We start from the raw sequence: 14620 nt of genomic DNA on the forward strand, positions 1-14620 counted from the left end.
TTACCGCAAAACCAACTGAGCCAATTAAATTGGTAACTGACATAGTCGGTTACCGACTTTTGTGGTTGGTTACCGTACAAATTATAGACTTAGCGGTACGGTACGGTAATAGATTTTCATTATCACGGTAATTACCGTACTTACAGTTAATTTCTGTTTATATTAAATTGTATTAATCCTAGCCGTTAAATGGAGATCCTGTAATCTTAGCCGTCAATTCCTAACCCTAACCTCCTAAAAGGCTAAACCTATTCCTCATTTCCTCATACCTCATTCGCAGCTTCATCGCCTCTCACTCTCTCTGTCTCTCAGCCCTCTCAAGTCTCACCTCTCTGTGTGTTAATTAGCTGCCAAATTATTGCATTGCTGCATACTATAGGTTGTTGGCTTGCTGCATTCTATACATTTCTCTCATTTCTGTATTTTCTTATTTGTTATTGGCAGAAGAACTCAAGAACTAGCGAACTACAAGGGATGGTTGGATGACTAGGCATCTAGGCAGACTAGCAACACTGCAGCCTTGCAGCAGTCCAACAACTTGTTCTCAACCAGTCAACCATGTTTGTGATTTGTTAATGTGTTATTGAACAATTTGAAGTTTTGAAATTGTGTTTGTGACTTTGTGGTTATATGATTTACTTGTATGAACCTTGTTAAGTTGGTTTTATAACTTTTTGTTGATTATTTCATAGCAGGAAAACCCTAAAAGATTTGGATCAGGTCTTATTTTTCATGAAAAAAAATTGGCCCAATTTAATGTTAGTAAAAGCCCAACCATACCGTACTAACATGTACCGTACCGTACCAACATGTCAGTATACCGATTTTGGTGGTTGGTAATGGTAATAAAATTTTGTTTACCAATTATATTTAATTGGTAATTGGTAATGATAAAAAAAGGTTGGTAACCGTATCACGTCAGCCCTACAAAGAGCAACACTAAGCAGATTTGTGGAAAGATGAAGTGTAGCAGTAGCCGACTGTCTCTGTAGAGTGCGTGCCCAAAGGGAAGCATCGCATTAATTTCTAAGCATATAGTAGTGCATATAAATGCCCCAACTCACTTTATTCAGGGATGGTTTCAAGCACTGGCATCCACCTGTTGGTGCATAATTATTAGTACCATTACTCTTCCTTGCTTCTCTGATCTGAATTCTTAAGAGCATTCCCTCAAGAGATACCTTACTGGATAATAATTCTTGAAGCTGCTGCCTTGTTACGATCCTTATTGATCTCTTCACACACGAACTTTCACCATCCATGTGCATCAGATAAGATTATAAGAACAATCTATACCCTGAAGATTGCATGTATCCTTAACAACATCAGGCTGCATATGCATGTACTCCATATCCTTGCATTGCCTCCATTCTTCACAATGCGCATGTGTACCCTCTCATTTTCAATCTCCACCCTCAAAGGAGCCTGAGACTTGTTTCTCAGTCCTGGAGTTCTTATATATGTAGTTGCCCATGTAACTGAAAACTCTTAAAGAGAAGGGAGGGGGTGAGATGGGCAAATTAAGTAAAGCAAGCAAAGACGTTTTGGATTGCGGGTGGGAAGAGGCCGGGGTAAGTAGTTTTAAGAGCACAAGCTAGTGATCAGCTATATATAAGCTATATCGTTTTTGTAGATGCATGAAAGGTTTGCTATATATTTTAAATGCACCTTTCTGTTATAAAATTAAGGTAGATTAACCCCAGAACCAGATCGAATCCGAGTATCCTGATTCCTACGAACTTGCACGTACAATTGCCTTGGAGATAAACTTTTTCAAATATGAAATGGTTGTGGCTCATGATTCATTATATGATGTATAGTCCCTATGATAATAGTCTTATGCATGATGCATAAGGGACCTATCATTAAGATCATAGTTTCACATTTCCACACCCTCCTGTGTACATTAGTTTTTTTTTTTTCCCATTTGCTAGCAGCTAGCTAGTAGCTAGTGAGATAGTCACTGTGAGACCATGCCTTTTTTGTTGCAACTTAGTTTGGGCCAATCTGAATTGTTCTGAGTTTGGCCCAATGCAACCCGGACTACAACAAACTTTTGTGGTCTTGGTCACTTGGTGGATTGAATCAGTCCAACAAACTAGCTTGCCAGCATAGGACTTTTGTCCACCTGAGCTAAATTAGTAAGTAAATAATAAAATTAGGGTTCATTATAAATTTTAACCATAAGAAAGTATCAAATTCAACCATAAGTTAATAAGTTTAGGGTTCATTGTGCGAAATATCAGCACTTGATATTCCATTACTTGCCACGGGAGATTCTGCATTCAACCGAGACCACATCTAACCTATCATGTCGAGGGACATATGTCCTAATATAGGCCTTTTATGTAGTCTCACTTGGTCAATCTAATTGTGTCTCCCCATTTTTTTTTTCTTCGCGACACCACACCCTAACGTAGTGTGTTCTCTCTTACTCTTGCCCCCTTTTTCTTCCTGTATTACCATTAGTCTATCACCAATATAGATCTCACCGTTCAACACTCGGAAACTAATTTTCTACTGACTATCATCAAATTGCTCTGGCATTCATCGGGGATCAAGGTAATGGAACCTCTTACATTGTTACTCTTGTAGAGTAATAATTAAAATGAAGTAGAAAATGAAGCACCGACTTGGAAGGAAACTCATAATACTTTGATATGGCTCTGGAATATCATGTGGTATGCAAATGGAAACTAAGCAATTGATCAACTGGCTGGGTCGGTTATCTTTTTCTCTAAAGAGTCGGGAGCATATCTGAGTCATGATGCGGTAGAATGACATCAATTCTGATATCTGCTCTATAAACATCTTGGCATCTTGCCAATGATCGCCCTTGAACTCTTTCCCTCTCCTCACCCTTCTTCATTCACTCCATGTATCGTGAAGCATTTCTCACTGTAGCACCCATTTTCTTTAGCCTTTTCTCTTGAAACTAATAAGCACGGTGTTAACTATCTTACAATGATTCATTTATCTTACTGACCTCAAGAACCTCAGCTCCAACTTCCCGTTCAGATTCTTAGGAAAAGTCCAAGAAAAAAACTATAAAAGAGAACGAGAATGACTAAATGAGAGAGAGAGAGAGAGAGAGAGAGAGAGAGAGAGAGAGAGAGAGAGAGTCATAATGGACATATCACAACCCAGACAGAGTTGGTTAGTGGTGCTGCTGGTTCAATCCAGCCGAACCCGCTTGTCACTTGCATGAAGACTACCATATGTATAAGTAAGGTCATCTATTTCACAAAATAAAAAGACCCGCCGGTGTCTACCTATTTATACAGTGTGTTATGTGTAATTCACGGGAACCGTCTGTTAGTGGCACACTCTCCGAGCGCCTCGACGTTAGTTCTCAGACGTCGTCTATGTGACTCAACTGAAGAGCTGGAGAGCTTCATCACCTTATAGCCTCAACAACTCATATGGTGCTTCTATACCATGGGCGACTAGTATATGTCGGTTCCTAATTGTAATGATGATTCTACTCCTCAAACCAAATCAGGCCTTTTCCTTCACCAAGGTTTCCAGTTGCTCCACTGGATCCACATCGTCAACCTTCTCTCTCTTTCTTCACTTCTTCTTCTTCTTCTCTCTCCTACAACCCTCTCTTCCCACTCCACCGCATGTTCGTCCGCCACTCCCCTCACCCGCCGCTCCTCCGCCCGTCGATACCCTGGCTCAAAAATCTGTAAGTCGATTCGCCACCCCGGCGCCGCCTCCATGGCCCAGGATTTCCTGGGTATGCCTGCAGCAGAGATTCATTCCCATGATGATGCCTACAGATTTCTCTGCCTTCCTATCATAACCCCTATTTCTAATTGAAAAAAAATGGTTTTTCATTTACACGAGGAGGCGAATGGTGTATGAGAAGATTTCTCATCAATTTGAACTTTACATCTTTCTTGCTAATGTCAGACAGGTTTTTGCAAGACACGGTCTAGTTCATCTACATAAACAAATTCAATTTTTCCCCCTAACGTCGTCTGACACAAACTGCTGTCTCCTCCTTCTTAAAAATAGACATGTCATTGATCGACACGTTATAAATTTGAATTTAGGCTCTCGGAGAGTGGGCCTTTACCAGAACTTACCTAATTCACGTCCCCTCGTGCTATACAAGTAATCTATCAATTTGATAATTTTTAATGGTTAAAACAAGACACTTAAATATTACATTAATACTTCCAAGTTGTTGAATTGAAATTTCTTTTCTGCAAACATCAGTTGACTTTAGATATAATAGAAGTGAATAACTGTCAACTATGTCAAGTGTGAAATGGGCGCCCTGAGCAATTAGCTTGGAAGTTAGAACTTAGAACAACAAATAACCAAATGCCTTTTTTTTAATAGGGTAAATTTCTTCTAATTTATTGAAATCAAACTAATAAATGAGGGGACAAAATAACCTGACTTCTTATGTCTGATAAACTTCAACAAAGAGGATAAACAAAAGCTCAATCCGACATGTGTACACTCACCCATGCAAAACCATATATATATAAAAACTCATAGCAAATAGCAAATTCTTAGCCAAAAAACCCTTAATTAAAGAACATGATGAAGCTGATAACATTGGTAAACAGTTATGAGATACCAAAAATAGAGAAAATAGATATATCGTGATGCTTCTTGTAAGGATGAAAAAAATGCAGAGCAGACTCTTTGAACAATTCCAAAAAATGACGTTGGGCTTCCAACATATTAAAAATCTTACATTCGAAACGCACCAGATTCCTAGTGATCCAAATAAACCAAATTAGATTACAGGAGACTAGAAACCAAAGTTGACGTTTAGGTTTTGGGAACGCTGAAACACCAACATCATTAAACACTTCAGCCAGGGTACCCCAAGGCGAGAATGAATGAGAAAATAGAAGGCAAACTCATTTCCATAAAGCCACAATTTCATAACAATGCAAAAGAAGATGTGTACCCGATTCCACATGACTTCCACAAAAGGAGCAACAAGATGGAAGTGAAAAACATCGCCGTTGTAAAACATCATCAGTTAGTAAACGCCCATGAAGAGCCTTCCAAACAATAAGAGTTTTGCGGGGTTGAATTGCTTTACTCCAGATCACTTTACCCCAATCTTTATGTTCACCATGATTTGAGAAGAAAACAAAAGCTTCTTTTGCTGTCAGAATTCTTGAGGAGGAGTGCGGCCATAAAAGAGAGTCAAATGTGTATGCATTAGGTAGAGCAATGCACTCAATTTTTTCTGCTACTTGAGGGAATGAAGAAATAAAATATGTTGGGAGAACTCATTGAGAATCAACAATAACATCATTCACCTTAGTATGAAGTGGAATATAGCCACTTATTCCAACACTAGTAGCAAGAGGCTCACCCAACCAATTATCTTGCCAAAAAGATATTCTCTTACCATCACCAACACTCCAATGCAAAGAATTTAAAAACATTTGCCAAACTTTTTTGAGACCCAATCAGACTGAAGATCTCTTGTAAGACTTTATAGGTTGGAAATCATTTTAAAAAAAAACGAGCTCTAAGAAAAATAGAGGCTGGAGAGGAAGAAGATAGCATCTCTCAACATCTCTTTATTAGAAGAGCACGATTAGCCTCAAATAGATCACGTAACCCCAAGCCTCATTCCTCTTTGGGTTTACAACAGTGACGCCAAGCAACAAGAGGTATGCCTATTTTCAAATGGTGTTTAGTCCAAAAAAATTCATGATCTAAGATTAAAGGTCATGAAGTAAACCAGCCGGCCACTCATAAATTTGAAAACTATAAACCAAAATGCCTTGAAACACTGACTGAATGAGTTGTAGCCTACCCGTTTGCGACAACAAAACCTTTATAAGAGGACAACTTGCATCTCACTCTATCTGCAATGGCTTGAAAATACACCCTCTTGGGACGTCCTTGGAAAATCGAAACTCCAAGGTATGTGAATTGAAGAGACCCATGCTTAACACCCAAAATTTTCCGGATAACAAAGCGTCTACAGTGAGCATATTTCCCAAGAAACACAAGCGATTTAGATTTATTGACTCTTTGTCCTGAATTCAAGCTATATTCCTCCATAAACTTCATTAGATTCTTCAAATATCTCTTGGCACCCCGCATAAAAACCATAATGTCATCTGCAAATAGAACATGCGAGGGTGAAGTAATACTAAAAGGAGCTGACAGTAAATCAATAAATCCATCCTCAGCCAGTGACCAAGTGCCTATAAATCAATAAATCAATAGAACCAAATGCCTTCTCATTCTTAAACAAAACAAACCCCCTATCTACCAGTGACCAAGTTCGTAGTTTCCACAGAATCCCATTTGTTAATGGCTTAATTTCAAGTCAATACTTACAACCCATATTTGTTAGTTCTTTATATATAGAGCCATTTCAGAGTGATATACATAATATATCTCCTCTCCACACCACATCTCATTTCCACCCAATTGCTGAATCTGCTTAATTCGTAGTTTTAATCCAATTGTTGGCTAGCTAGCTACCTTATTCGCCTTTTAGAGTCCCCCTTCTCGCGATCTGTATATATGCATTTGATTTTCATAGGAAATATCAGAAAGCCTTCAGCTTATACGCATTTGGCAATTTGCTAACATAAAAGAGAGCTCTCTATATATATCGAGTTTAAGATCAACCATACACCAGCAGACAGATGGAGAAGACAACCGGAAAGGTCATCACTTGCAAAGGTAAAGGCTGGTTGCTGAAATGTATTTTAATCCACGAACACTTAATCTTACATTGCTGATACAAATGATGGTCGATCATGAAGCTGCTGTTGTTTGGGGTCCTGGGGAGCCTTTGTGATGGAACAAGTTCATGTCGACCCGCCGCAAAGACTGGAGGTCCGGGTCAAGATCCTCTTCACCTGTCACGCTGATTTCAGTGCATGGAAAAAAGAGGTATACATATGCCTGCCCATGAATGATGAATGAAAGCTTTTATCTTTCTCCTATATATATTGATCATATCTTCTTGCAGGACCTCTAGTTCAGCAACATCCGACTCTCTCTTATTTTGTGAATGTAGTTACTGCACATGCATTATTATGATTAACCTATATGGATTCTCTGATAAATTATCTGCCAGTATTGTTGGGAGAAAAAGTTTCTCACACTATAAAAGTAATAAATACTTAATTATAGTGGATCATGAAGGATACACTTATCACCCTTGTACAAGTCTAATCTGAATTGTGGGAAAAACTGAAACTACAAGATTTCTGAAATTAAATTTTCTCATTTTTGTTGTTTAAGAATGAACCTCAACGAGTGTTTCCTCGGATTCTAGGTCATGAAGCAGCCGGGTAAGTCATGGATATATTATTATACATGTTTAGCTAACGGTCTACTATATCTCTAGCTTCAATAAACATAAATCGAGAGTCTATCCCACGTCGGAATTTCATATCTTTTAATTAATATTTTGTGGAGCATGCAGAATTGTTGAGAGCGTTGGTGAAGGGGTGAAGTTGAATTGAACGGATTATTGCTTAGTACATTCATACACAGATTCAATAATTATATAGCCTAATCTAGGTTGCTTTACTCCGTGATTCTCTCCGTGAAAATCATGCCTTGGGGAGTATTGCCTAATAATTTCTACCAACTTTATCACGGCACGTGTTTTGCGCCGGATTTGACGCCGGATTCACGCCCCCTCAAGTTGGTGCATACATATCAACCATGCCCAACTTGCTAAGTGAATCATAAAAGGCTCTTTTAGACACTCCTTTTGTGAGCATATCGGCAAGTTGCTCTTCTGTAGAAACAAAAGGAAAACTAATTATCTTCGCGTCTAGCTTCTCTTTTATAAAGTGACGATCCACCTCCACATGTTTTGTACGATCGTGTTGCACATGATTATGTGAGATATCAATGGCTGTCTTGTTGTCACAGTACAGCTGCATAGCACTTTTAGGCTTAATACCCAAATCTTGTAGCAAAGTTCTAAGCCATAACAACTCGCACACTCCCTGAGCCATACCTCTGTATTCTGCTTCAGCACTAGATCGAGCTACCACATTTTGTTTCTTACTCTTCCACGTAACAAGATTACCCCCAACAAATGTAAAGTACCCTGATGTGGATCTCCGATCTGTAATATTTCCAGCCCAGTCTGCATCTGTGAAGCCACAAATCTCAAGGATATTGTTGTGATTAGAAAACATTACTCCTCTCCCTGGAGCTGACTTCAAGTACCTCAAAATCCTCACAACAGCATCCATGTGATCCACACTCGGATTATGCATAAACTTACTCACTACACTTACTGCATACGCAACATCTGGCCTGGTATGTGACAAATAAATCAGGCGTCCAACTAGCCTCTGATAACGAGTTTTTTCAGTGGGCACTTGATCTGGGTACTATGCTAACCGATGGTTTTGCTCAATAGGAGTATCAATTGGAGTGCAATCTAACATACCTGTCTCCGTTAGTAGATTAAGGATGTACTTCCTCTGACACAGATAGATACCATCACTTCCTCGGACTACCTCAATGCCTAAGAAGTACTTGAGTGTACCTAGGTCCTTCATTTCAAACTCTGTGGCAAGCTGTTTTTGTAATCTGTCCACCTCAATAGTATCATTACCAGTAACTACCATATCGTCAACATATATGATTAGGGCTGTTACCTTCCCTTGTTGGTGTTTGAGAAACAATGTGTGGTCTGAATTACTCTGCATGTAGCCAATTTTCCTCATGAATTGTGAGAATCTTCCAAACCAAGCACGAGGTGACTGTTTAAGACCATACAAAGACTTTCTCAATCTGCATACGGAGTTACTTGGAAAAACTGCCACATATCCAGACGGAAGATCCATGTATACTTCCTCTGTTAGATCTCCATGAAGGAATGCATTCTTAACATCAAACTGCCTAAGTGGCCAGTTCAAGTTAGCAGCGATAGAGAGCAATACCCGGATAGTGTTTATCTTCGCAACAGGCGCAAATGTCTCATCATAGTCTATGCTATATGTCTGGGTGAACCCTTTTGCTACTAGGCGTGCTTTATACCGGCTTACTGACCCATCTGGGTTATGCTTCACTGTAAACACCCAACGACATCCTACAGTCTTCTTGCCATATGGTGGAGGTACAAGCTCTCAAGTATTGTTCTTTTGTAATGCTTCCATCTATTCCTCCATTGCTTTCCTCCATTTTGGATCTCCCAATGCATCCTGCACTTTGTTAGGTACTGATATAATAGATATTTGATTCACAAATAATGACTCATATGACTTGGATAATCTTTTGGTAGATATAAAATTTGTAACAGGATACTTGGCTTTAGTCTGAAGGGTAGGTTCATATTTTTTTGTTGGTTGACCCCGAGTAGATCTATTTGGCAAAACATATTGTCTACTATGATCCCTAATAGAATGACTAACCTCAGATGAGTGATCTTCTGTACCAGGAGAACATTGGTCAGGGGTATAAACAGTTGTACGGGAGACATGAGGGGCAGTTGTGTTGTCAGCTTCTGGTGCCTGAATCTCTTGAGTGACGACTTCCGGTGGTGCTTGTGTGGCTGATACCTTGGTAATCTCAACGGAACATGTTATCATATCGACTGGCTCACTTGTCTCCCCCTCTCCATGATACAGCTCTTCAAAATAGGAATTCTCCCCCTGAAGAGCAGTATCAGAAGAGGAAAAATAACTCATGTCCTCAAAAAAGGTAACATCCATAGTGACATAGTACTTCCGAGTAGGAGGATGATAGCACCGGTACCCTTTTTTATGGCCTCCGTACCCAAAAAACACACATTTAACTGCCCGGGCATCCAACTTAGAACGCTGATGTTGTGGAAGATGAACAAAAACGACACAACCGAAAACACGGGCCTGAAGATTATGAAAAGAAGGTAATGAGACATGAGATGCAAGCACCTCATAGGGAACTTTCCCTTGAAGAACACGAGATGGAAGACGATTAATGAGGTGGGCGGAAGTAATGACAGCATCACCCCAAATGTATTTAGGCATGTGGGTACTAAAAAGAATACATCGAGCCATATCAAGTAAATGACGATTTTTTCTTTCAGAAACCCCATTTTGCTCAGGTGTGTAAGGACACGTTGTGTGATGAACAATTCCGTGTGTGTTAAAGAACTCCTGAAAGACATGATTCACATATTCCCCCCCCATTATCAGAACGAAGAACTCGAATGGTGGCATTATATTGGGTTTGGACAGAGGCATAGAAGGTACGAAAAGCTGAAAAAACCTCATCTTTATTTTTAAGAAGAATAATCCATGAAAGACGTGTGCACTCATCAATGAATGACACAAAATAACGCATGCCTGAGACAGTAGATTCTTTAGAGGGTCCCCAAACATCAGAATGAATTAATTCAAAAGGAAGAAAACTTTTAGTTGAAATACTAGGGGAATAAGTTGATCGATGACTCTTGCCCAAAACACATGTCTCACAACATAAACAAGACTCGTCCACACTAATAAACAAAGTGGGCATGGATTTTTTCATAACACTAAAAGATGGATGCCCTAAGCGACGATGCCATAACCAAATTTCACTTAGCTTGTCAGAAGTGGAGAGTAACGCGGTCCGAGACTGCCTCCCTGGTTTTTCCCCTGCGTATGTCAGATCCAGATGAAACAACTGGCCCCGCAAATACCCCCGACCAATTACTCGTCCGGTGAGAAGATCTTGAAATATCACATACATAGGAAAAAAGGTCACAGAGCACTGAGCGTCAGCGATCAGTTGGGGAACAAATATCAAATAATGAGATAGAGCAGGTACATAGAGTACATTGTGAAGCTCTATGGTAGGAGTAATACAAACAGACCATGTCCCTACCACGGGGAATGGCTCACCATTAGCATTAGTAACATATGGTACGGGTGGAGGGGATAATACGGTAAAATAAGATTTGTCATAAGTCATATGATCAGATGCACCAGAATCAATAATCCATGTATCAGAACTAACAGAGTGAGAAATATTGAAAGCCATACCAATTAAAAAAGAATCTATCTTTGGTGCACTTGCACTGACGGTGAGGATGCACAGACAAGGAAAAAGACGACTGATTCTTGCCGGACCGGGTCGGGTCGGGTGGACCGGGTCGGGTTACACGTAGACTGGGCTGGGCTGGGTCGCAGTTTGGGCCGGGGCGGTTTTTGGGCCGGGCCGGGGCGAGCTGTAACCGGGTCGGTGCAGAGAGACCGATCTGGGAAACGCTTCGGCGAGGAGCGGCGACTGAGGATGTCCGGCGAGCAGCGGCGAGGAGCGGCGAGGAGGGGGGGCTGCTTCGGGTCGAGTGCGAACCGTAGGTCGTCGGGTACAGAATGTCACCAGAGATCGTCGGGTTTGCCCGGCGTCAGAGGAGCAGGGCGACTCGTGAGGGAGCCGGACGGGAAGAGGCAGGTCGGAGCGTCGGAGGGCACATGGAAGGAAGCCGGAAAAACGGTGAGGCAGCGGGTGGGCTCGAAGGCAGAAACCGGCCGGAAAAAAAACGGGAAAAAATCCCAGAAAACACAGAGCTCGAAGGCTCTGATACCAAGTTGAATTGAACGGATTATTGCTTAGTACATTCATACACATATTCAACAATTATATAGCCTAATCTATGTTGCTTTACTCCGTGATTCTCTCCGTGACCCCTATTTTCAGCGAAGAGTGCGGTGATTGCATCTGCTGCAAGAATAAGAAAACGAACATCTGCAAAAACTTTGGAGTAAACCCAATGAAGATCGTGATGAACAACGTCGGTAAAACAAGATTCTCAGTAATAACCAAAGAGGGTGATAAGAAACCTATATACCATTTTCTCAACACATCAACCTTCAGCGAGTACACAGTTCTTGAGTCCGCCTGTGTTGTCAAGATCGACTTTGAGGCAGGAGGCTCCCCTCAAGAAGAGGACGTTGCTTAGTTGCGGTGCTTCAACTGGTATGCATGCATCAAACCCCTGCGGTTGCATAGACTATTTGGTGCATTGAATATATATAATTTCAATTCGCTCAATTATAATCAAGAATGTTAATGGTTGTGTCGTTGATTATAGTGTAAGGGTCCAACATAATTCGGTTTGTTGATAGAGGTATACACATTCTTAGACTTCTCATATCACTTATATATGTTTATGAACTTTGGTCCTGCAGGAGTTGGTGCTGCGTGGAATATTGCTGATCTTCAACCTGACTCAACAGTCGCCATTTTTGGTTTAGGTGCCATTGGACTTGCTGTGAGTTCGATTCTTTTTGGTTCTTAATTTTAGTACGTGGTCTATTTATTGCGAATTTCTACGTACTTCTAATCTCATGTTCGATTCTCATAGTCATAGATGATGAATTTAGGATTGTGTACGTTATACGCGGGACATGTGATCATTTCTCTGCAACATCACCACCGAAAAAGAAAAGAAAAACTATCTATATTAGTTGCATGCATGCATATGATCAATTGAGGTAATTAAGCTGATATATATGTGCTAGCTAGCTGGATATTATACCAAAAGACTAAACGCTGTTATCTTGAAGTTAAAGTTAATTAATTAAAAGAAATATGCTAACTTTGGACGAAACTAAATTTACTACTGATTAATTTTATTCACCTGGCACGTATGATTTTGTAATTGTGAATATATAATTCTTAAGCAGGAATTAAAAAAAGATGTTCTCAGATCACTTAAGTACTTGGTGCATGTAGATCGACTTATGATCTAACACAAATTTCTTTGATTACGTCCAACAGAATATCAATCGTGCTAGCCTTGATCTACTTAGGTTTCCATGTATCATCTACTTATTTAAGTACAAGAAAATTTTTGGATCAGGATGCTGAAGGAGCCAGAGCCAGAGGAGCATATAAAATTATTGGAGTTGACATGAACCCTAATAAATTTATCAAAGGTATTAGACTTTTTTTATTAAACATCATTTTCAGGATCCCTAAGAACCTTCAATAATGCTAATAAGTTGGTGGTGTTTGTGATGTGGACATAGGCAAAGCAATGGGAATCGCAGATTTCATAAACCCAAGAGACCCAGGAAAACCTTTGCATGAGGTCAGTTGTGCTACAATCTAATATATTTCCGAAATATATATATATATATATATATATATATAAGACAGATTTTCTATATATTTATAGTTATTTTCTTCTTCCGGACTAGCTGCAATTGAATTCATGGCTCGATGTTGTTGCAGAGAATCAGGGGGCTAACAGAAGGAGGTGTGGACTATAGCTTTGAGCTTTGAGTGTGTAGGAAACTCCGATGTTCTCCGGGAAGCTAGCTTTTCTTTCCACACATGAGGTATTTACTAAATCAGAAGCACTGGTGGTAGCTAATCAGCTTAATTAGCGTCTTCGTTTAATTTATAATTAAAGCACTTCACCATCGAGCAGGCTCCCCCACCATCGTGGATGGACCCCTTGATTGCCAACCTGACAACCGGCCAGTTGCCGCTCAACGAGATTGAAACAAAGTGCATATGACATAAGGTCGCCCTCTACATGGTTCGCGATGGTAAACTTTACTAGCGCGGCCCATCTTTTTCCAACCTCAAATGTTTGGCCCCGGAGCAGGTCCGACAGGTGTTAAACGAGTTGCATGGCGGGATATGCGGCAACCATGCTGGAGCACGGAATCTAGCCTTTAAAGCCCTCCGAACCGGGTATTATTGCCCACAATGGAGGCCGACGCCAACACTATAGTAGGGGCATGTGTACAATGCCACCAGTACGCCAACTATATCAGTCGCTCGTATGTCCCGCTCTCCGTTATCATCTCCCCAATCTCGTTTGCACAGTGGGGACTTGACTTGATTAAGGCACTGCTAGTCGCCCCAAGACAATTCAAGTATGTCATTGTGGCGGTGGACTACCACACCAAGTGGATAGAGGCAGAACCATTGGCAAAAATCACCATGGGCCGGGTGGTTAACTTCTTATGGTGTTGTGTGTACTGCTGGTTCGGTGTCCCAGAGGCTTTTGTAATGGACAATGGCACTCAGTTTGACAATGACAAATTTTGTGCGTTTGCCCATAAGAATGGCACAAATTTCTTATATGCTTCCCCGGCGCACCCCCAGACTAATGGAGAGGTCGAAGTCATCAACAAACTCATCAAGCATAACCTAAAGAGAGCCTCAACGAGGCCACCTGACTTTGAGCTCAGAAACTCAGAGGTGTTGTGGGCGCTCCAAACGACCCCAATGGGATAGTCTCATTTCCTTCTAGCTTCCAGCACCGAGGCCGTGATCCCGGTCGAGATCGAGGTTCCCTCCGAGCGGGTCAGGGGTTACGACCCAGATACGAACGCCGCCGGCCAGCAGCTTAACATGGACTTGCTGGAAGAATGCCGAGACAACGCCCACCTATGCAATATCAATGGAAAGCAACGTATCGCCTGACACTACAACAAGAAGGTCAATCCCTGACCCCTGGCGGTCGGAAATTGAGTGATGAAAGAGGTTCGGCCCCGACCGGTCAGTTTACACCCTAAGTGGGAAGGTCCCATGAAAATAATTGAAGCGGCCGGACCGGCCATGTTTTATCTCCAGGACACATCCGGACACAAGTAGCACACCCCTGAAATGCTCAACATCGCCGCTACTTCCCCAAGTAGCCCCCGGTTTCAGACCCTCA

At 41.0% G+C, this 14620-nt stretch overlaps 1 protein-coding gene and 1 pseudogene across 1 annotated transcript; both read left to right on the forward strand.

The window, feature by feature from the left end:
- Window positions 1–6548: 6548 nt before the first annotated feature.
- LOC126794163 (alcohol dehydrogenase-like 4) lies at window positions 6549–13468 on the forward strand (annotated as a pseudogene).
- A 194-nt stretch (window positions 13469–13662) lies between these two features.
- Window positions 13663–14196, forward strand: LOC126794164 (uncharacterized). Its single transcript, XM_050520822.1, has one exon. The coding sequence runs from the start codon at window positions 13663–13665 to the stop codon at window positions 14194–14196; it is 534 nt and encodes a 177-aa protein (XP_050376779.1).
- Window positions 14197–14620: the final 424 nt, after the last annotated feature.

The sequence above is a fragment of the Argentina anserina genome, chromosome 5, assembly GCF_933775445.1.
Source record: "Argentina anserina chromosome 5, drPotAnse1.1, whole genome shotgun sequence".
Taxonomy (NCBI): domain Eukaryota; kingdom Viridiplantae; phylum Streptophyta; class Magnoliopsida; order Rosales; family Rosaceae; genus Argentina; species Argentina anserina.